This window comes from Delphinapterus leucas, chromosome 5 (genome assembly GCF_059928025.1).
Source record: "Delphinapterus leucas isolate spDelLeu-1000000601 "Yukka" chromosome 5, BTC_Dleu_Yukka2, whole genome shotgun sequence".
NCBI lineage: Eukaryota > Metazoa > Chordata > Mammalia > Artiodactyla > Monodontidae > Delphinapterus > Delphinapterus leucas.
In genome coordinates this window covers 52,101,033-52,122,413 of record NC_143133.1, presented here as the reverse complement: position 1 = coordinate 52,122,413, position 21,381 = coordinate 52,101,033, and the positions used below count along the sequence as shown (strand labels likewise).

General features: G+C 43.8%; 1 protein-coding gene across 1 annotated transcript in view; it reads left to right on the top strand.

Annotated features, from left to right (window-relative positions):
* Window positions 1-21,381, top strand: part of SEL1L3 (SEL1L family member 3) — a 96,940-nt gene that overhangs the window by 6,304 nt on the left and 69,255 nt on the right. The window contains exons 2-5 of the mRNA XM_022566507.2: window positions 5,585-6,155; window positions 16,355-16,481; window positions 18,120-18,241; window positions 18,595-18,710. Coding sequence (XP_022422215.1) covers window positions 5,585-6,155; window positions 16,355-16,481; window positions 18,120-18,241; window positions 18,595-18,710 — 936 coding nt within the window. The remainder of the gene's footprint in view (window positions 1-5,584; window positions 6,156-16,354; window positions 16,482-18,119; window positions 18,242-18,594; window positions 18,711-21,381) is intronic.

The following is a 21,381-nucleotide window of genomic DNA, read 5'->3' as shown; positions in this document are numbered from 1 at the left end:
AATGCATTTAGAGTTTCAATTTTGGGTCTTTTATCAGGAACACACATGAAATGACCCATTTCTGTCTTTTTTTAAAAAAAATGATAAAACATACACAAAGACAAAGAAATCTATGTTTTGTGACTGTGTGGGATGTTGTCAAATTTGACTTTGATTAGGGCTTCATTCTGGTATAAACAGATGTTTGAGGGCTCAGGCATCTTTCAGAGCCCAGCTCCATTGTGTGCGGAGCAGATCAGCAGCTTCCGAGGTGAAACATCTATGTGGTTGCCTAAATGGCATAATTGGAGGGGCACAGAGGTGCCCTTTACACCGCAACTATCTCGCTTACAGCTGCAGTACATTTGGCCTTTGTTTTTAAGGCATTATCTCCACCAGGCTGGCCTAGAAATGCACGTATATGACATTACCACCGTGTTTTTCATTATCACATTAACATGGGTGAACTCGCCAGATGAGCACGTGTCCAACGGGGTGGAGGGGCAGGAAATTTAAAAGTTTTAATTTATATTTTTTGGTGTGGGGAAATGGAAAAGTTCTAGAATGTAGGGCAGTTGTCTGAAAGGGAGAAGTCCACCCTAAAGGGACAAGGTGGGTGCGAGTGCCACCTTCTCTGACCTCACAGTCCCCCGGGTCAACTCTGACCCCCAGGGGCCCAGTGAAATGTTCTTTGGAAGGAGATTAATGAGGCTGGATGAAAAAGAGAGGAGTGCCAACCCCCATCCCCCCACCCGCCCCAAAGAACTTGTGAATGTCAGGAAAGTTTGGTGGCGACTCAAGATTGGATCGAGTGCTTTGGTTTATATGCAGGTGCCCCCAGTGCTGTGGGGCAGTTGATCTGAGTTGGGCCACCGAGGCATCTGGCAGAAATGCCCACGCCTGGTACTTATTTCAGCAAAAAACCCTTAGCCAAACTCTACAATGTGCCGAGCTCTATCTTATAAGCCGGGGACGTAACAGTGAACAAGACATGGACTCTGACTTTATAATTTCTAAACAAAGGAACGTTTGGGTAATTTTTAGCTTATGTTAATGCAACCTGGCATGTGAAAATACCTATGAAGGTTGGACACGTGTCATGCCCGTAGCTGAAACTCTTCAAGTTAATTGCCTTATTTTCCTGGCAGGAAATAGCTCATAACACACACATAACTTGAGCCAGGAAATCAGCTTCAGCTTAATCAATATTTAGAATGTGATGTGTCTCTAATCTGTGTTGGTTTTGTACATAACAGAGGTAGCCACGACTCATGGCGTAGCAGCTGCCTGCTGGGTCTGCTCCAACCCACGAGATGCCAGCTTCCTATGTTACATAGGTGCCCACGAGAAGGAAGATTGCAAAGCCTTCCTGAGGGATTTAGACCATGCTCCTCAAATCACATACAGTAACTCTGAGGTCCTCTTTGGGGCTGGCATACCCCCATCATATTAATAACATCGCCCTATCCCTGAAGTTGCTCTTCTCTTGCTCCCCAGCCGTCACTAATGTTTCTCTCACTTCTTTAAACATCTATTTCAGTCCATGAAATTCTCGTTGCTGTTGTTGTTGTTTTTTGGCTGTGCCGAGTGGCTTGCAGGATCTTAGTTCCCCCACCAGGGATGGAATCTGTGCTCCCTGCAGTGGAAGCGCGGAGTCTTAACCACTGGACCGCCAGGGAAGACCCGTCAGACCATGAAATTCGACCTCTTTTCCTAGCCTAGCTCCAACTTCTCATCCTACTTAGATCTTTATTGAAAGAAACATTAGCAAGGTGTCAACATACCCATGAGGGACCCTTGGCAAAATAGCATATCAAGCCCCATCAACCACATGTATAGGAAATGATGCCTGATTGGGTTATTCATCTTATTTCTCCTATGTGATCATTCCTTTAAAAAGTATATCTTTTGTCACTCCGTGTTCTTTAAAACTGTAGCACTTTAAGTGGTCTTCTAATTCAGCTGATTATTATATGATCTCGTCATCTTTCCAAACGGCTGTAATTCAAAATAATGACGAGAACACCTTTTCATAAAAATGACAAAATAACTAATATCTAATAATACAAAAACTCTATCTAGAATAAAAGCTCGATAGTCTGTAACAGTGATCTGCAAACTACGGCCCCCGGGCCAATCCGGCCAGCTACATTTTTCTGTAAACAAGGTTGCACTGGACCACAGCCATGCTCACTGGCTTGTGTGTTGTCAATGTCTGCTTTCTTGATACCACACTAGATGGACATCAGCAGCTGAAAAACCCCAAATAATTACCATCTGGCCCTTTTTTACAGGAAAAGTCTCTGACCTCAGATCTAGAATAGCGCCATTGGATAGAAATATGTGAGCCACGAATTCAAGCCACATATGTAATTTCACATTTTCTAGTAGCCACCCTAAACAAGTAAACAGAAACAGGTAAAATTAATTTTAGTAATGCATTTTATTGAACTCACTGTATCTTAACCTTATCATTTCAACATGTAATCAGTATAAAAATTATTAATGAGTTTTTTTGTGTTCAGTCTTTGAAATCCATTGTATCTTTTACACTTACAGCACATCTCGGGTTAAGTGCTTAGTATGACTTCTGGTCACCATATCGGATAGCATACATCTAGGACCCGTCAACCTGGAATTTACTTTTACTTGAGACTCTGAAGCCAGTGAAAACAAAATTATCTTCATATGAGTATATGGAGATTTCCTTAAAAACAGAATTTCAAGAGAAGGTGCTGGAGAGACTACACTGTCAGGTGTCCCATACCTTCTTCATTCTCATCTGTCACCACCCATCTCCACAATGATGAGCCTGGGGTCTGGAAATCTGTGGGTCACCAAGCAAAAGTGAAACTATATTTAGCATGATGCTGTGCTTATTAACGTGGAAAAGTGGGCTGGGGCATTTTTAGCAATAAGATGTAAATGAATTAACTGCACTTTCCAGTGAAATTTAAGGAAACCAAACAGCTCTGTTTAAAAGAGGTTTTCACTGGAGTTCCTAGCATCAGCAATAAAAATGTGATTAAAAAAAATTGAAGTGGGAGAACGGGGCCTGGGTGGGGTATTAAGGTATACATGAAAAGAACAAGGAAGAGGTTTTAAGTCATTCTTTGAGAAGGGACACAATGTGATATTTAATATACCACAGCATATCCTGGACTCTGTTCCCTATTGTCTCACTAAATAAGCAAATGTCTCCTTCCGGGGAGCTGAGAAAGGGAAGCCTTGGGGGCTTTTGGACTGAGGAGCGCAGGTCACCCATGGGCACCACTCTGGTCCAGCTCCCATCAGCACCAGCAGTCTCTGGCTTCGGCTAAACGCTGCTATGGGCTTAATAGCTCGATTTGAATCTTGAGGAGGCGGCCACGTCTCGGCACATCTGGCCAAATGAGTAAACCATCGCTTGTGGACAAATGCTGGCTGTATCTCTCTTCATATGAAAGCAGAATCAGCCTGGAGTTCCCAGGCAGCCATGGAACGGCAAATCTTTGGTTTCATGGTGTGTGCTGTGGGGTGGAGAATGTCGGAGTGGGCATGAGGAAAAGGAGCCGGGCCGGCCTCTGCTAAGCCCGCAGCTGCGGGATGTCGGAGAACATCCCCTCGGGGTTGCCATGTCCTTGTCTGAAAACCGGGGTGGGCTGGCTTATCACCAAGGGCTTGTGACCCTCATATTCCCATGTCCTTTTGTGTCTTTATTTACAAACCTTGTGCCCTCTGGCCAAACCCGGCTGCTTGCTAGACCCCCAGGACAGCTGCCTGCCCCTCCTTTCATGTCTCTGCTTAAGCTGTTCACACCACTTGCAGTGTCCTCCCTTTGCCTCTCTACCTAAAGAACTTCTCTTCATCCATCGAAGCCCAACTGAAATGCCATTTCCTCCATAAAGCCTTTCCCAGAGCCCCCGTCAGAATTACTGTCATTTGGTGCTGTGTTCCCTTAGGGTTTGCATTTAGTTTGACTGGAGTGCAGGCCATGTTCTGCCAAGTATCTGCTATTTGTAAACATGATTCTCTGACTCCAGACTTCGCATGTTACTCACCTTTGCCCCTCCTACAGCCCTAAGCCAGAATTGAAGAAAGAGGTCCCTATTTCTTCCTTCTTTGGAGAAGACCACAGTGACCTTTTTCTTTAAACTTGTGGTTAAAATATTCATAGCATAACATTTACCACTTTAGCCATTTTTTTTTTTTTTTTTTTTTTTTTTTTTTTTTTGCGGTACGCGGGCCTTTCACTGTTGTGGCCTCTCCCGTTGCGGAGCACAGGCTCCGGACGCGCAGGCTCAGCGGCCATGGCTCACGGGCCCAGCCGCTCCGCGGCATGTGGGATCTTCCCGGGCCGGGGCACGAACCCGTGTCCCCTGCATTGGCGGGCAGACTCTCGACCACTGCGCCACCAGGGAAGCCCTCCACTTTTTAACTATTATGAATAATGCTGCTGTGAACCTGGTGTAAGTCTATGAACATATCTCTTCCAAGCCCTGCTTTCAACTTAGATATAGACCCAGAAGTGGAATTGCTGGGTCATATAACAATTCTGTGCTTAATTTTTTAGGAACTGCAGTACTGCCTTCCACAGTGGCTGCACCATTTTACATTCCCACCAGCGATACACAAGGGTTCCAAATTTCTCTGCATCCTCTCTAACACTTGTGGTTTTCTTTTTTTAAATAGTAGCCATTCTAATGGGTGTAAATTGGTCCAAAGTAACCTTTTTGCTATTGTGTTATGGATGTCTAAATCTCAAAGTCACATTTAGAACAGCTCTTAGCATCCATCCATCCGTGCCTCATGATCAAAACATTGCCTTAATTTCAGGACCAAACTTTCCAGATTTATTCTGGAAGGAAAGTCCACACTGAGAGGCCTTCATCATCTAAAGAACTAGATAACTAACACAACATTGTAAATCAACTATACTTCAATATAAAATAAAAATTAAAAAATGAAGAACTAGATAAGTAAACCTGCAGCTAAAATCTCTCTTGGCACCTGTGGCGCCATCCACGGTGAAAGAATCAGACAACACAGTTTGTGGTCCAAGCCTGCCTGTGTGTGATTTGGAGCAATAGAAACCTCTTGCTGGCCCATTCATCATGCATGCTTGTCCTAGCTCAGAACTTATGGAGAAAAAGCGCCCCAGCTGGCATCCCTGATATGTGTTCTCTCCGGTGCACTTTGAACTCTTCTCCCCTCCTTTGATTTGGGTGCATTTGACCACCATTTGAAGTCAGGACAATAGTTTGGAAATGTCTGGAGCTGGATTGCCTCTTTTTCACTTTAAGGCACGTTCACTGCTCCTGGATTTGTCGTGAACTAGCTCCATCATTTGGAAACCAACTCTGGAATGTTTGCCACGTAGATTTGAAAGTCCCATCTTGATGAGCAGATGCTACTGAGTCTGGAGAGAGAGTTTAATGTGGCCTAATCTTCATTTGTGTGTATGTTGGTTTTTCTCCAATTATTCGGTAGTGCTTTCGACATCTTTTATCTTCCACTTTCATTGCATTATGTAAATGGATATTTTTTTCTTCCAGGAAAACAATGATTCACGTATCTGTTAATATGATCATTTTTAAGCTTTCTCTATCTTCTTTTTTCTTTTCAGAATTTTGTACCATCTTTGGGTAGGCAGACTTCCCTGACGACGTCGGTGATACCCAGAGCTGAGCAGAGCGTGGCTTACAAAGACTTTATTTATTTCACTGTCTTTGAAGGAAATGTTCGCAACGTTTCTGAAGTCTCGGTGGAGTATTTATGCTCTCAGCCTTGTGTTGTCAATTTGGAAGCAGTGGTTTCATCTGAGTTCAGAAGTAGCATTCCCGTGTACAAAAAAAGGTGGAAGAATGAGAAACATCTTCACACCAGCAGGACACAAATAGTACATGTGAAATTTCCAAGCATCATGGTTTATAGAGATGATTATTTCATCAGACACTCCATTTCGGTATCTGTGGTGATACTACGCGCCTGGATTACTCACCGATATAGCGGTGGAGACTTGAATGTTAAATGGGAGGAAAACTTGCTACATGCTGTAGCGAAGAATTATACCCTGCTGAAGACCATCCCACCTTTTGAACGCCCTTTCAAAGATCATCAGGTGTGCCTTGAGTGGAACATGGGTTATATTTGGAACCTTCGAGCAAACAAGATTCCCCAGTGTCCTCTCGAGAATGGTAGGTCGTTTGCCTTGCTAGGAACCTAATTCTCATTTTTTTTTCAGACAGCTTGGCTCATAAGAGGAGGGCAGGGGAAAATTCTTGTATTAGTGGTGGGGGACAAAGCAAATGGAATCTGTAATTTTGGACTTTGGGGACAAAAGAGGAAAAGTGAAAAGGTGTTGAGAAGAGACAGAGTAGCAGAGAATAGGATTGAACAGGGAGTTGAGAGAGGGACAAAGAGCCATGGAAGGGGTACCTTGAGAGGCTTGGATCTGCTTTACATTGGAAAGGAGCTTTAGTGCCACTGAAATGAGGATGAAGAGAATCTTCCTCCCCGTCTCCCTCAAAAATCCCACATGTGTCAGTTTTTGTGCAGCATTGGCTTTTCAGCCAAGCCTACCCGGGTTCAACTCCTGGCTCTGCCACTTTCTGCCAGTGTAACTTGCAGAGTCTCAGTTTTCTCATCTGTAAAATGGGGGTAATAAATAACAATTCCCTCAGGGCAGTATTGTGAGAATTAAATGAAATGTGCTCAGCATAGTAATCAGCACTCAGTAAAAATTAGTAGCCATAGTGATGATAGAATGCAAACTCTGTATTTTATCCTAAACGTCACAGGGTCACAGCCACTGAAGGATCAATAGAGGAGGCTCCCGTGCCCTTTCTCAGCCTCTTTGAAGCACTGGGGTTGGAGCTCTCTGGCTGCGTGCATTTAGAAGAAGGGGGCTGAAGTTCTCTCCATTGTTGCACGGGCACCTTGCTGTATGGATGCTGAGCGCCTGCCAGCTCCTCTCCATATCCTGCAATGGAAAGCTTATGCAGCCATGCTCCCAGGCACCCACCTGGAGTCGGGCAGTGTTTCCTAAAGTGGGAGCCTAAGACCACCTGCAACAGAATCACCAGGGCTCTTGTTGCAAATGCAGATTTCTGGTCCTCATCTATTTCCTGCTAAGCCAGGATCTGTGGGGCGAAGGGCCCTAGAATCCACATTTTAAATACATTCCCATGACTCTGATGCACCTTAAAGCTTGAGAACCTCTAGAGCAGGGATAGAGCTGGTGGGACTTTGAGTTGCAGAGGCTGGACTCCCAGGCAGGCGTGGTGGGTGGAGGAAATCCACAGGCCTGTGACAGCAGACCCAGGGACGTGCCTGACACCTCTTAGTCTCCAAGAGGAATGGTTTGGAGCAAGGTGACTTCAGGACACAGTGAGGACACTGGCAGTGAGTATTTCCTGGGGCTACCCCCAAACACCCCTGCATATAATGAAAACCGAAAGGGCCAGAGCCCACTTGCTGTAGAACCAACACATTTGGCATTAAAAAAAAAAAAAAAAAAAACCTCTTTATTTTGAAATAATTAGAGATTTGTAAGAAGTTGTAAAAATGGGAGAGAGTCCCCTGTATCCTTCCCCCAGCTCCCCCTAATTGTGACGTCTTCCATAACTACAGTACAATGTCAAAACCAGGAAACTGACGTTGATCTAATACTCTTAACTAGACTGCAGACCTTATTCAGCTTACCCTGGTTTTTACGTGCATTTTTGTGTGTGCGTAGTTCTAGACAATTTCATCCTACATTTTATCTTAATAGCCCTCTTCTGTGTCTGGCTTATGTTTGTGCAGTGCTTTAAATACAGAAATATCTAGAAGAAGAAGACAAATTCCCTTTCTGTGTGTGTGTCTGCACATTGGGGGTAGGGTGGGGTGGGCAGTTAAGCCTCTGAAATCGTCGAGCTGCATGCGTTTTGATGATCCGTGTGCCTCCCTCTTCCAGGCAGAGCCCTATGCTAGTATCCGTCTGGAATGCCTTCCACAGGGGTATCTAATTTGTTAAGGAGAAGGAAGCATGGGGCACACGCAGCCACAGTTTTGCTTTGCCTCCGATTGATTTTGTCAGGGCTTAATGATTCCATTTCATGTTTGGCAAATCACATATTTCTCATTGAAGAATGACGGAATTGCAATCTGGAAGTTTTCAAATGAAGTCATTTACGAACCGGTTGAGTACTTAGGGCTCCTGAACGTACCCTTAAACTGTGAAACGGCTTTTCTTTTCTTTTGTTGTTCCTTCCCCTATTCACAGGGCTCAGGAACAGCACAGAGGGATTTTTTTCTCCCAGCCTCCTTCAGACCAGTACTTTTGGGGTGAGAACCAGTCTAATAATGCAGAGGAAAACCTTTTCTAAGAGTCAAAGTCACTGGAAATAGGTGTGGGGAGCTTCCTCCACCCTCAAAACCAACTGTTTGTACGGCTAAGAAAAGGCGAGCACTTCCTCTCCCTCTCTTAAAAAGACAAATCAAAAGGGTGTCTGCAGCAGCCCTGTCAAAGTGTCCACGACCTTTGTTCTTGTTATTGTCTGCGCGATGGAAGGGGGCCAGGCCTCTGGCTTTTTCCCAGCAGGGGCTTCTTTATTCGGCTCTTGAAGAACAAGAGTCTAGTGGGAACAACAAGGTGGCATCAGGGCGCCACGGGGGAGCTTTCAGGCCTGGCCTTGTTACAGTCTGCAGCCAGCCCTGGTGTGGGGTGGAGGGAGACATTTTCTGTGTCAGGTGCCTGATGTCATACAGGAGGTCTGCGTCTGAACTAAGTACCCCCTGACTCGCTTGCCTTTTCTTTTTTTCTTTAAAAAGAGAGAGCCCAGTCCCCACGCACCGATGGTCTGTGAGTGTGGTCGCAGTGCCCCTCCATCAAAGCCTTAGCTTCGGCTCCCAGGGCCTGAGCTGTGTGCGCCCAGACACTCTGCAGCTTACTTCCTGGACTGGGACTGTGCCAGGCTGGGCCGGTGGGCTGATTGTCGGTGGAGGTGCAGCCGGCTTCTGTCCCGCCCCGCTGAGTAAACCTACCCCAGATCAGAAGCCGGCAGCCTTTCAGGACACGTGTGTGCCAAGGCTCAGCCACGTGCCCTTCTGATGCACGTGTTCCTGCTGCATCCTGGGCGTGTGGGCCATTGGCGGCTAGGTCCACCCTGCCTGAGGCCACTTATTGTCCATTACCTTGGGGGAGGGCACCGGCCATCAGCTGCTGCCCCTCCCCAGCCACACGCGTGCCTGACTCACCCAGGGAAAGAAATCAACCACACAGGCCGGTAGCTCTAGGGGCGCACCTGGACTTGACGTACTATTTTGACAGGTCAGCTAGCCTTGCTGCCTCTATCTTCGGCCCGTCACTGCATATTCAGTTGCTTCTCACCAGTGTTTGCTGTCATCCTAGTCTAAGCCACCATTGTCCCTGTCTGGACTCCGTCCGTAGGCTGCAAATGGCCTCCCCACTTGCCCTCGTTCCTCACACGGCAGCCGGTGCAAGCAGCTCACCGCACCCCCTGCAGGCGGCTCCTCCCATCACACCAGGAAAAGTCAGCCATGCCCCTTAGCGTGGCCTGTGGAATCTGTCCCTGTCCCCTTGCTGGCCTCATCTCCTGCCACGCTCACCCTTGCCCACCTGTCCCAGCCACGCAGACCTGCTTGCTTCTCCGTTGATGTACCAAGTTCGCTCCCATTTTCGGACGTCTGCATTACTGTCCCCTCCGCCTAAGATGCTGCTCCCCTGGATCACTACATGGCTTGCTCTCTTATCCCATTCCTACCTCTACACAAATGTCATCTCATCCGGGACAGCTTCCTTGACCACCTTATCTAAGGCGGCAGCCCCACCCCTGCTACTCCCGTCCCATCGATATCCACCTTTTATTTCCTTCACAGCCTTGGCACCGCTGGACCTTGTAATTAAATATATGTAATGGCTTATTTGCCTGTTGAGTGTCTCCATACTAGAACACAGGCTCCATAAGTCCCGCTTTGTCTGGTTCCAGTGCGATGCCCTGCACACAGCAGGCTCGCGGTGACTGTTTGTTGATTGAGTGATGAATGCTGTCAGCCAAGGGGCAAGGACCCTTTCTCTCTTAGCTGATGTGTGACCATCACACTGTGACAGCACCCTCACACGGCTACGTAGGCAGCGTGTGGGGTTGGGCGGCAGCCCCGAGCCTTCCCTAGGGCCAGCACACTGAGGCTTCCCCGGTGGAGCCCATTTGGGCTGAGCTGGTTAAAGCTGCAGTGATTCTCCTTTGCAACCACACATGAGCTCACCTGCACCCTGCACATGCCCTCTAGTTTGAGTCTGTCATCTCCCACCCCTGTACCTTGGCTAAAGAAGCTTCTTTTACAGGCAGCTGCCGTCCCTGGCCGCCCCCCAACACTCCCCCACCCCCAGTGCCGTCTTCCATGTCTTCCTGGCAAAATTATACTCATATTTCAGTAGCCAGCTCAAATTTTCCCTCCTTCCCCCAAAGCACTTTTCTTTTCTATTGATTCCCACATCAGAAATTAACTTTCTACCCTCCAGCCTCCCCTTGTTCTCTGTTGGTACCCATCACCCCCTTATGATGTGTATCATGTTCAATTCAATAAAGATTGATTGAACACCTATCACGTACCAATTTCTTTACTAAGTCTGGAGGCTCAAAGATGCAGACATGGTCCCTCTCTTTAAGGTGGTTTTACAGGAAGTAAACACAGCTACCGATCGTAACAGCTACTTTCCCTTACTGAGCACTCGCTACGTGCCAGGAACTGGGCTAAGTGCTTTGTGCGAGTATCTAATTTAATCCGCCCAGTGGTCTACTGTCGTTATTTACAGAGGAGGAAACTGACTCAGAGAGGTAGAGTAATTTGTCTAAGGTCACACAGCTAATAATGGAGCTAGGACTTGAACCCAGGTCGTTTGGTTCCCAAACACCATGCTTAACCATTAAGCTATACTGCCAGATGACATCATGAAGCTATTCACTTATTTAAGTCACTTATTCATTGAAAAAAGTTACTGAGCAGCCTATGTGTTAGGCACTTTGCTAGGGTTCTTCACAGAGGAAGTGCCATTTGAACAGAAACTTGAAGGATGAGTAGAGTTTTCACTGTCAGAAAAGGAATAAAAGAAAGGCATCCAGGCAGAAGGGAAAAAAAGAGGAGGCAATGCAGACTGATGGGGGAGTGGGGACGAGCCTACATCCCTTGGTGTGAGGGATGGCAAATGAGTTTCACCTTGCACGCCAGCTCAGAGCGATGGGAGTGGCTACCTAGAGCACAGTGCTGAGAGGGATTCTGAAGCCGAGTCTGTGCTTAGTGAGAAAGGGTGCCATGTGGATTGATTACCAATGTCTGCCACAGGTGAAGTGTGGAGTAGCAGCCCTTGAGCTATTATTTGTTCAGGTAGAGTCTCAAGTGTGAGATAGGCAATTCAGGAGATAAGACTGGGAAGGCAGGTTGGAGCCGCACTTTGGAGGTTCTTAAATGCCGGGGTCAGGTGCAGTAAGCATTCTGTCCTACTTCTACCTATATGAACATTTTTCTGACCTTCCCTCTTAAGTCAGAAACTGGGGGACCTGGAAGTTTCCTTCTTCTCCACTCTCTTTTCACTAACAATTCATTCTCATTTTCAGGTCCAATAGATTGGAAGTGGAATTTCTTATAACAAAATTCCTTTACAACAAAATCATAGACTAAGTCACATTTCGGAGACAGACTTTACGTGTCTCTGTGAAAATATCAGCTTATTCAGTGAGACAATTCAAGTTAATGACATGATGATACTTTCTGTAACTGTAAGAACTACACATTTGATACTTCTGGGAAAAAAAGACACAGTTCTTTCTTTCCCCCAGTTAATCACTGTAGACTGGATTTTTCAGTAATAGTGCTAATGAGTACCTAGCATCTGCATTGCCCTTTATGATCTTTGAACCACTCTTCCGATGCAGAATGTCTCATTTAACCTTTAGTAGCCCCAGGGAATGACAGTACCTTCATTCTCTCCTTACAGAGGGCAACACTGAAGCTCAGGGAATTTGTTAATGGAGTCCCAGTTCTTTATTCTTTCAACTTTGCTAAGCCACCTCTCTGAAATATGCTAATACAGTCCTAACCCAGGTTCTAAATTAGAAGGAATACACTTTTTTATAAGGTGAATTTTCACTGACACGGATCACCCTGTTTTCCTCACCCACTGGACTTTGCCTCTTTGAAGGGGATTGAACCACCACAGCGCCCAGCGCGGGGAGACCTCTGCATGAGGCTGGCTCCTCCCCGCTTGCATGGAAATGCTCAGAGGTGTTGTTCTCTTCCCTTGTAGCCAAAAAAGTAATACATGTATGTACCTGGTGGAAAGTTCAGAGAGCATAAAAGGGTTTGGGGGAAGAGTAAATTCCCACCCACCCTATTCTTTTGGTCCTATTTCTAGAAGCAAACTCAGTAACACTAGTTTCTGTGTCTGCTTCCAGAAGTGCTCTCTGCCCATATAAGCATTAGGTTGATAACCCCTTCTCTTCATACACACGTTGGAGGACACTATAGACTCGGCCCTGCGCTCATTAACAATACGGCAGAGATTTTTCTAGGTCAGTACTTGCTACACGACCCCATTCTTTTCAATAGCTCCTTAGCATTGCGTTGCCTGACACTCCATAATTGATGTACCCTGTCCCCTGCTGATGGTCATGCAGGTCATTTCTAGTCTTTTACCATTAACAACAAGGTTTCTCCAAGCATCCTTGTACATGTATCTTTGTACACACAAATAAATATTTTTGGAGGATAAATTACTGGGAGTGGAATTTATTTACTCTTAAGACTCCTAGTATTGAGTATGTTACAGACTTCCTTAGGCACTCACTTCACTGCCTAGTATCCTTTGGGGTGGAAGTTCTGACCTAAACCATACTTGCTAGAAGGTAGAGTTTTTGCTCTCAGGCTTTGGCTTTGAGGAAAATAAAACTCCTGACCGCCGCTGCCTGTTTAGCGTCCTGCATTTGGAAAGCAGATTGAGTTATCGACATTCTAACTTCACTTCTCTGGGTGGGAAAATCTTAGCTTCTTTTCCTCCAGGCTCCCCTTACAAACTTTTAGCCACAGTTATTCCTTGCCTCAAGACTGTCTCTAACTTCCACACAAAGGGACTGAGGGTCTCAGCTGCATCATTGTGATGTATTTGAAGCTCATCCTGAATAGGGCTTTGTTATGTAGAAACGGGCCCTTCCTCAGAGCAGGTGTCCTGTCAGGGCTCTGATCACTATGCTGAACTGGAGAATGGGCTATGTAAGCCCCCCAGCCACTGCACTCAGGATGATACTCAAAATACTTAACAAATAGTATGAGCTGGGGGCCCCAGTCAGGCTCCCCCGGGCGCTGGCCCTGGTGCTGAAACAGGATGGTGCTGGAGATCCTTGCTGAGCCAGGTTCTACTCTGAAGGAGAAGCCAGGGTGGGTGGGTAGTGGGTGGGGGCTTTGGAGGTTCAAGGCAACACCAGTCATCTAACCAATACACTGACATGTTTCAGTACTTTAACAACTAGTACAGCCGCTCAGGGGCATGCCAGCTGAACACCAGTCCTAGCTCTCTCAATGAGGACTTGTGAGACGTGATGTGGTTTAATAAAAAGCTCATTGTTTTGCAGTGGCAGACCAGGTTTGAGTCATACAACCTTATTAGTTATACAACCTTCAACAAAACACTAACCCTTTTCTTGTCGCCAAATGAAGGAGTTTGCACCACGTTATATCTAATGCCTCTTTTTGCTCTAGAATCTGAGGAAATAAAACAAGCAAAATGACCAAGGGGGTAGGTTCCAAACCTGAACTGTTTTCCTGGCATTTTGTGTTTACGTCATAATGATGCCTTTTCCCTACCTAACTTCCTCGTTCAAGATTAGCCAAAGAAATGGATCTGGGGGAAGGACCTGAAAAAAGAGAGACTTAATTTTTGGCTTGGGCAGCATGGGGCACATTATAAAATTATGGAACGCGTTGGGTGAAAGACAGGTTCAAATTCTGACTTGGCCACAACTATGTTCATTTGATCATTCATCCATTCATTCATTCACTCCCTAAATATTTATGGAGCCTCTATCAAGTGTTGGCCACTATTCTGGCTCTGAGGATGGAATAATGAATGAAGTAAAGTGCATGCTCTCTTGGAGCTTACATTCTATGTAAGTTGAGCCATTTAATCTGTTTGGGCCCAAGTTCTGGACTTAAGTGTTCCTACCTGTAAATTCTTTAATGGGGCATGGCACTGGTACTGTTACTCCCCATTCTTGTGCCTATGACAGCCATCACTAATCCGTTATAGCACTCCAAGCAGCCAATCAGTTACTGGAAAATGTTATCCTGGGCTAGATGAATTCTAAAGTCCTTCCCTGCACCAAAATTTCATTCATATTAGTTATTTCTAATGAAATGGAAAGACAATATTATACTGAGGGAAAATTGTAATAGAACTCCAAATCAAAGAACTACTAAAGCTACTGATTTTACAAGAGAACCACCATCACTTTGGTTTAGTTGAATACAAAAGATATGTGTTTATAAAAATTATTTTAGATCTTTGCGTCTTAGATTTTCCCTCCATAGTCTTTTGCTGCAAGTTCACCTATTCAGCCAGCTTTTCTTTGATCACTGGATAAAGGAATGGCTCATCAACATTCACTTTTAACTCCCTTCACTTTGGAAACCTCCATTATGAAGCCTCCTTTTACTGGAGTCAGGTTGGGCAGAATCAAATCCTGTTCATTTTGATAAATGTTTCTACTATACACTAGATAACTCAACAGCAATCACTAGCAGAAGGCTTCCCAGGGGGCTAACATGACCGTCTGGTCTCTTACGTTCCACTCAACATGGTGGAAGCCAACCAAGGTTGGCTGATACCAACCTCTTGGTGAATTTTTTCCTTGGATTCTGAAGACACCCTTGCAGCACTTCCATTTCTAATCCCCTCTCTCCACTCCCATAACTAACCAGCAAGTCCGGTGTGCGCAAATTGAGCTCAAGTTGCAAAGAAATAAGCTTTGAAGTATTTTTGTTGGAATTGATAACTCCACCCTTTTGGATTTCCAAATGCATCTCTGAGACTTTGAAAACATTGCTCTTATGATTTCCAAGCTGTAATGAACCAGAGGTACCTCTTTATGTAATAAAACATTTTTCTCCATTGAGGAATGAGAGCTGGGGTGTCCAATATCCCAGGCTGAGGCTCCTGTAATTTCCTCCAATATTGGCATTCGGTAACTTGGGCAGAAGTCAACTCTAAGAAGCCCAGGACAATGGATTATTTCCACCATTTAATTATGGATATTTAAACCAAGGAACATTTTAAGAAAGAGAAAAGTGATCTTTATTTCTAGGTTGTATTGGTGAATTTTTTTCTTTGAAGGGGGATGGGGTATTGGAAATTAAAAAATCCATATTAGCCTTGTAGGTATTAAATATAGATGAAACAACACAGTTTTCCCTTTCAGATTTGTTATGGATGCTCCTCTTTTCTAGAACCACAGAATTCTCACACATTTGCAAAATAAAGTGGAAGCCTCCCTAGTTTTAAGGAGTATGGTTAGTAATATTTGCATAGGGTAACATGTTGAGGTTATGTGGAAAGTCTGCACGGACGAAAAAAAAAACTGTGCAATTTTAAGTGCATAGAGTCTGAAACTAGACTGCTCGAGTTTGAATCCCAGCTCTACCTCTTATTATTCAACCTTCTCTAAGGCTCAGTTTAAAGAGGGACAATAATAGAATCTATCTCATAAATTGTGAAATTAAGCAAGATTATTCCTGAAATGTGCTTAGCATGTTGCCTGGCATATTCTAAGTGTTAAATAAATGTTAGTATTTTAGCAGCTGTGCATCTATTTCCTCATCTATAGACGGGGGATAATAATGAGGATTAAATGAATTTATATATAAATATATATGCATATATTTTTATACAGTAGTGTGGACCATAGTGAATGCTACTGAAGTGTTAACTGTTATTATTATTACATAAATTCAAAACGCTTTTCTTAGCATTAGAAGGGCAGGATGTAAGATGGTTAAGCACATAGACCCTGAGCTGGAAACTTGAAATTTCGCTCTACTACTTATTAGCTCTGTTACCTTAGGCAAGTAATTTTACCTCTCTATACCTCGGGCTTTTCATCTGTAGAATGGGACTAAGAAAGAATCTCCTTTATAGGGTTGCTATGAACACAAATTGAGATAGCTCTGTAAAGTGCTTCTCAGGTGGCTGGTGTATATTCAGTGTGCAATAAATGTTTGCTAATATTTTCAGACTCTTCATTTAAATGTTTGATGGGAGCTAGGCAGTGGGTTCCAGGAAGAATGTGATGTGGGAAGCAGTGTTTTTCTGGAAATAATTAAAAGGCAGCCATCTTGCTGTTTACAGATGTGGTCACCCTCCTGGGCTTTCTCTTTGCCTCCAGTGGAGAAAACACAGGCATTGTGAAGAAGTTCCCGAGATTTCGGAATCGAGAGCTAGAGGCCACCCGACGCCAGCGGAAAGATTACCCAGTGTAAGAAGAGGCCGGTGATGGGGGCCAGTGGGGCGGTAGTACTCTTTTTATCTGAGGACCAGAGCAGGCTAGTGGAGCCAGTTAGGAAGACCTACCTTTGTAATATGCTTTGGAAAAATGATGAGATCTACATAGCTTAGGTAGAATTTGTGGACCTGAGAACCTCAAAGCATTCTGAAATTATTCTTGCGCTTGGCAATCAATCCTCGCTTGACCTTGTATGTTGGTCCTGGGAATGACCCAAGTAGGTGAGTCAGGTGTTGGAGCCTGAGGCTTTGCAAGGTGTCAGGTGCAGCCAGCCACAGCCCTGCCAGATTGCAGCCTTCACTTTGCCTTTTCTGTCTTGGAAGATTGGATGAGCTGCTTGAAATCTCACAGCTTCTGATCTCCTCCACTGATTTCAGCAAAACCCAGATATATTTTTTTCATTCTGCTGAATTGAAGATGCTGAAAATTGTTCGTGGTTTACCTCAGACTGGATGGATTCAGCAGAGTGATTTAATTCTTCCCAGGCTGCTGGCTGTAGAAAGATCTTGAGTCACTTTACTAAGCGTATGTTCTTGCTAAGCTTCCTTGTGATAACTTATCTTCATGAGCTTTTGCTCAGCTGGGTGGGTCAGGAGGGAGCTGTGTGGTACCATCTGTTTGTGTATCTTACCACCGATTTGAAGGCCAGTTTATAAAGCCCAGAATATTCTAAAGGTCTTGTTGGGATGAGTCCCCAAAGAACCTGGGGCCGCTGCCACTTTAACCCAAACTGTGAATTGGTTACTGGGGTAATGGAGAGCATTCTCTGTACAGGTTTTGGCCTTGATTCATGTTTCACATGCAAAAAACATTACTCCCAGCTTATCTTTGAACTGCTGGTCACTAGCACAATGTGTGGCATCAAGCAAATGTTCTGACAGCAAATATTTGCTGAATGATTGGTGGATCACGTAGCTTGGCTAAATGTGTCCTAGTTAAGTTGACCGCTGTTATTTTATCCTCACTCCACAGATCACAGATGGACAATATTTTTTCCACTAAAATAGCCCTAGTCCAGAAATGGAACAATTAGAGTAGTTGTTCCACATTGGTCAGCCAGAACTGTGATACTGAATAACCTAATATGGGCATTAAAATTGTATCTGTGTGTCCTGATTAGCATATAGTGATGCCATTTGCAAATTATGGCATTTTTCTGCCTTAGAGCTTTTATCTTTGAAAGAAACAAAATTGCTCAAAAGGCCCTAATTATGTTTTTTTTCAAATCATTGAAATTAGAACAGCTTCTTATCAAGTCACCTCTTATGAAAATCCAGATTTTTATTCTGTGTCTGGCTTTATAAGCCTTAATCAAGGATTCAAATGGTGGGCCTGTGCGAAGCTCAGAAAGGCACAGGAAGGGTTTTTGGCGCAAGGTACAATGTCTGCTAGTTTTGCACAGCGACGCTTAACTCCTGTCTTTTGCAGTTACTGTAACTACCTCCTTTGTCTCAAAAATCAAGCTTTGCAAGCTGATCTCCCATGATGAACACGAAGGCAAATTCATCCCTTCATTGGAAAGAAAGCGATTTGCTCCGTCATTGTTAAATGTAATTACCTGCTCTTGGATGATATCAATCTGCAGAATTTTTTTTCTCCTCACTCTTATAGGTTTACTGTTTCACTGTGGCTTTATTTACTCCATTATTGCAAGGCCAATCTCTGTGGGATTCTGTATTTTGTTGATTCTAACGAGATGTACGGCACACCTTCTGTATTTCTTACTGAAGAGGGTAAGTATGAAACAGAACCTTTACAACGATAGTGTAGCTTTCTTATGCTCTGTCTACTGGCAGATACGTCTGTCTAGAATAAGGAATGTTGTCAACGTGGCAATTCAATGAGAATGATGGTTTCCAAATATGGGATTCAAGTTAAACTTGTTTTCTGGAAGATTAAAACAAACATATACAGATGAATGCACATATGTGTTTTGTTTGTTTTGCTTTGCTTTGCTTTTATTTAAAGGAAGAAGGAATTTGATCTAGTCTTATAGCTTTTTAGGACAGTCGTCGAAAAGATATAGCCACTTCATTCACTCCTACGTATTTTCTGTCATTTTCACAAGCTTTCATTTTCCTTTTAGGCCACTTGCATATTCAAATGCATCTTGTCAAAGGAGAAGACCTTGCTGTAAAAACAAAATTCACCATACCCTTGAAGGAGTGGTTTCGCCTGGATATCTCTTTTAATGGTGGTCAGGTACTGAAAGCTCGCTCCACCGTGATTCATATCAACATCATCACTTAACTTTAAGCATTGCTGTAAAGTCAGGGAGCTAGGAAACCTGCAAACACAAATTTGTGGTATCTGATAAACTTTTACAACCATAACACTTTTTAAATCAAATTTTTATCGTTGGAAATTTAAATCATAAGAATTCTATCCCATTTAATTAACTTTTAAAGTGCTTCTTTCGACTCTGTTGTGAATGAGTAAATAATATAGGCAGCTACATAACCACAATTATCTGAGCAATTGAAGCCTTTTCTCCTAGCGAGATAGGCTTTGGGGAGATAAATGTTAAGACAGCCTTGGCCATATTTATGTAGTGTTATCAAATCTACAACTTTTTTACAGGAAATGTGTTGGTTAGTTCAGCCAAGAAATGGTTTGACTGTTTTGGGCAGTTAAAACAATTGCTTATGCTTGGCATTAAACCGACAAATAACAACCAACAAACCTAAGTGATAATTCCGGTGAGATGGAGGTTCTTTAACTACTTTGTACTATAAGACACTGCACATAATAGCTTCAAGCTTTCATAACGCAGATTTTATGGATTATGGCACCAGCAATGTGGGTGTTTGAGAGATTGGCTTCTGACGGTAGCTCTTGGAGGAAGATTCCTGCAGCCACTAATGCATTGTGTATGATAGAAAAACTCTCTGGTATGACACATGTTCTGTGATCATTGTTAATTAGTGACATAGTGACATTGCTATAATTGAAGATAATTCCATTTCTTCATATATACGATGTCAGTATGCTACTTTCTTCTGGTTACTTTATTTTCTCATCAGCTTTCCTTATTGATGTGTAACTTTCCGATAACAAAACTGGAAAAGACATTTTGCTTGTCTTGTGTGTTAGATAATACACAGACTTCCCTTGGCGGTTAGGTCTATCACATTTCCTTTTTCTGAAGAGAAAAGAAATCAAGTCAGTCCTTGTCGCTTTCCTGAGGAGAGTCTGTAAGATGTTAGCTGGAAGTTTTTGTATGTTTGTTTCCTTAATGCTGTTAGGTGACATCGCTGTGGTCCATGTTATAGCTTCTCATTTGCATGAGGATTATGGTGGCATAGCTTTCTCTTAAGGTCAGCTCAGTACCACGTGTCACTTAGGTATCAAATCATGAGAGCAAATCACAGATCTTATTTTGCACCAGCTGTATACAAGGCACTGTGCTCAAGGAGCTTACAGACTATTTATGGAAGTCGTATTAAGCAGGTGAGGGGTGTCATAAGGCAAGCTTAATTGCCAAATGGTTCGTATTGATTCACGGAAGAGAGACAGCACTTCACCCTGGGGTGCTCAGGGGAGGTTTCATAAAGAAGGTTCCTACGAATGGGCAGAGTTTAAATGGAGAAGCAAGGAGGGGGTACTTTAGCACATCACTGGAGGTTGGCAGATAAACCAGTTTGGAGTAGAAATTCGCTGCCTATAGAACGCTAATAGAAGAAAAAAATGTCTTTAGGGCTAGAATGTGGAGAATCTTGAATATCACGGAATTTAAATTTCTAGTTGCAAGACAGCACAGCACCATCGAAGCTTTCGGAGCAGAAGAGTAAATCAAAGTAGTTCTTTAATTAAAGAGATGAATTAAATGGCAGAGTACATGATCGGGTAAAACAGGAGAGAAGAATTAGGAAGACCAGATGCAGCGGAAAGAAAAAAGAAGTAGATTTTTTTTAGTAAACTTTTGCCACTTGCCCTTTCGTCTTTCCATCCCATCTGGTCTCTGATCACATAGGTTCCAGAATAGTACTTATTGTTTTTCTACACAAAATCCAGCTCTGTGGTGAGACTACTATATTCATTGCTTTGACTAAATGGACACATTGGCTTAAAGTAAATGGTTGGTTTAGAGAAACAACTGGTCTGAGTCATTTTCTTCGCTGAACCAACATGCTCTATACGGCTGAATTGGGTTGGATTTTATGGGTTAGCTTTTCTTTCATAGACATGGTGTTGGAGCCACATCTTTGACAATCTAGTTGAGTCAGAATGTGTTTTCTGAACACTTGCTCTGTGCTAGCACTGGGGGGAATAAATGGAGCCCCTTAACCCCAGGGGCTTATGTTGTAGTCCCAGACACGAGAAGAATACACGGCAGCTAACAACATTTGCGACGAAAACATTGTCACCATTGAAATGACAGCGACAGTTCTCAGTGCTGAGGGAGAGAGGTTGGGAAGCCACAGTGCATGAAGAACATTCATCTCCTGTCTTGTTTTTCCCCCTAAGGCTCTCCTGGAATCAGAGACAAATTCCAAGAACTCCTTGTAGTATCTTACACATTTCCTTGTCTTTTTATGCAACAAGCTTTCAAGCACGAATACACCAAATGAACCTTTGGCTGGTAGTGTGGAAGTGTCTACAACCCACTGGGGAAAACTGCATTATAGATATTTTTATCACATTCAGTCATTTGGAGGGACTTTCCTGGTGGACCAGTGGTTAAGACTCAGAGCTTCCACTGCAGGGGGCATGGGTTCGATCCCTGGTCGGGAACTAGGATTCCTTATGCCGTACAGTGTGGCCAAAAAAATTCTTTTAAATAAATAAATAAAAATAAAATGACCGAAATACTTCTTTAAAAAAAAGTCAGGACTTCCCTTGTGGTGCAGTGGTTAAGAATCCTCCTGCCAAT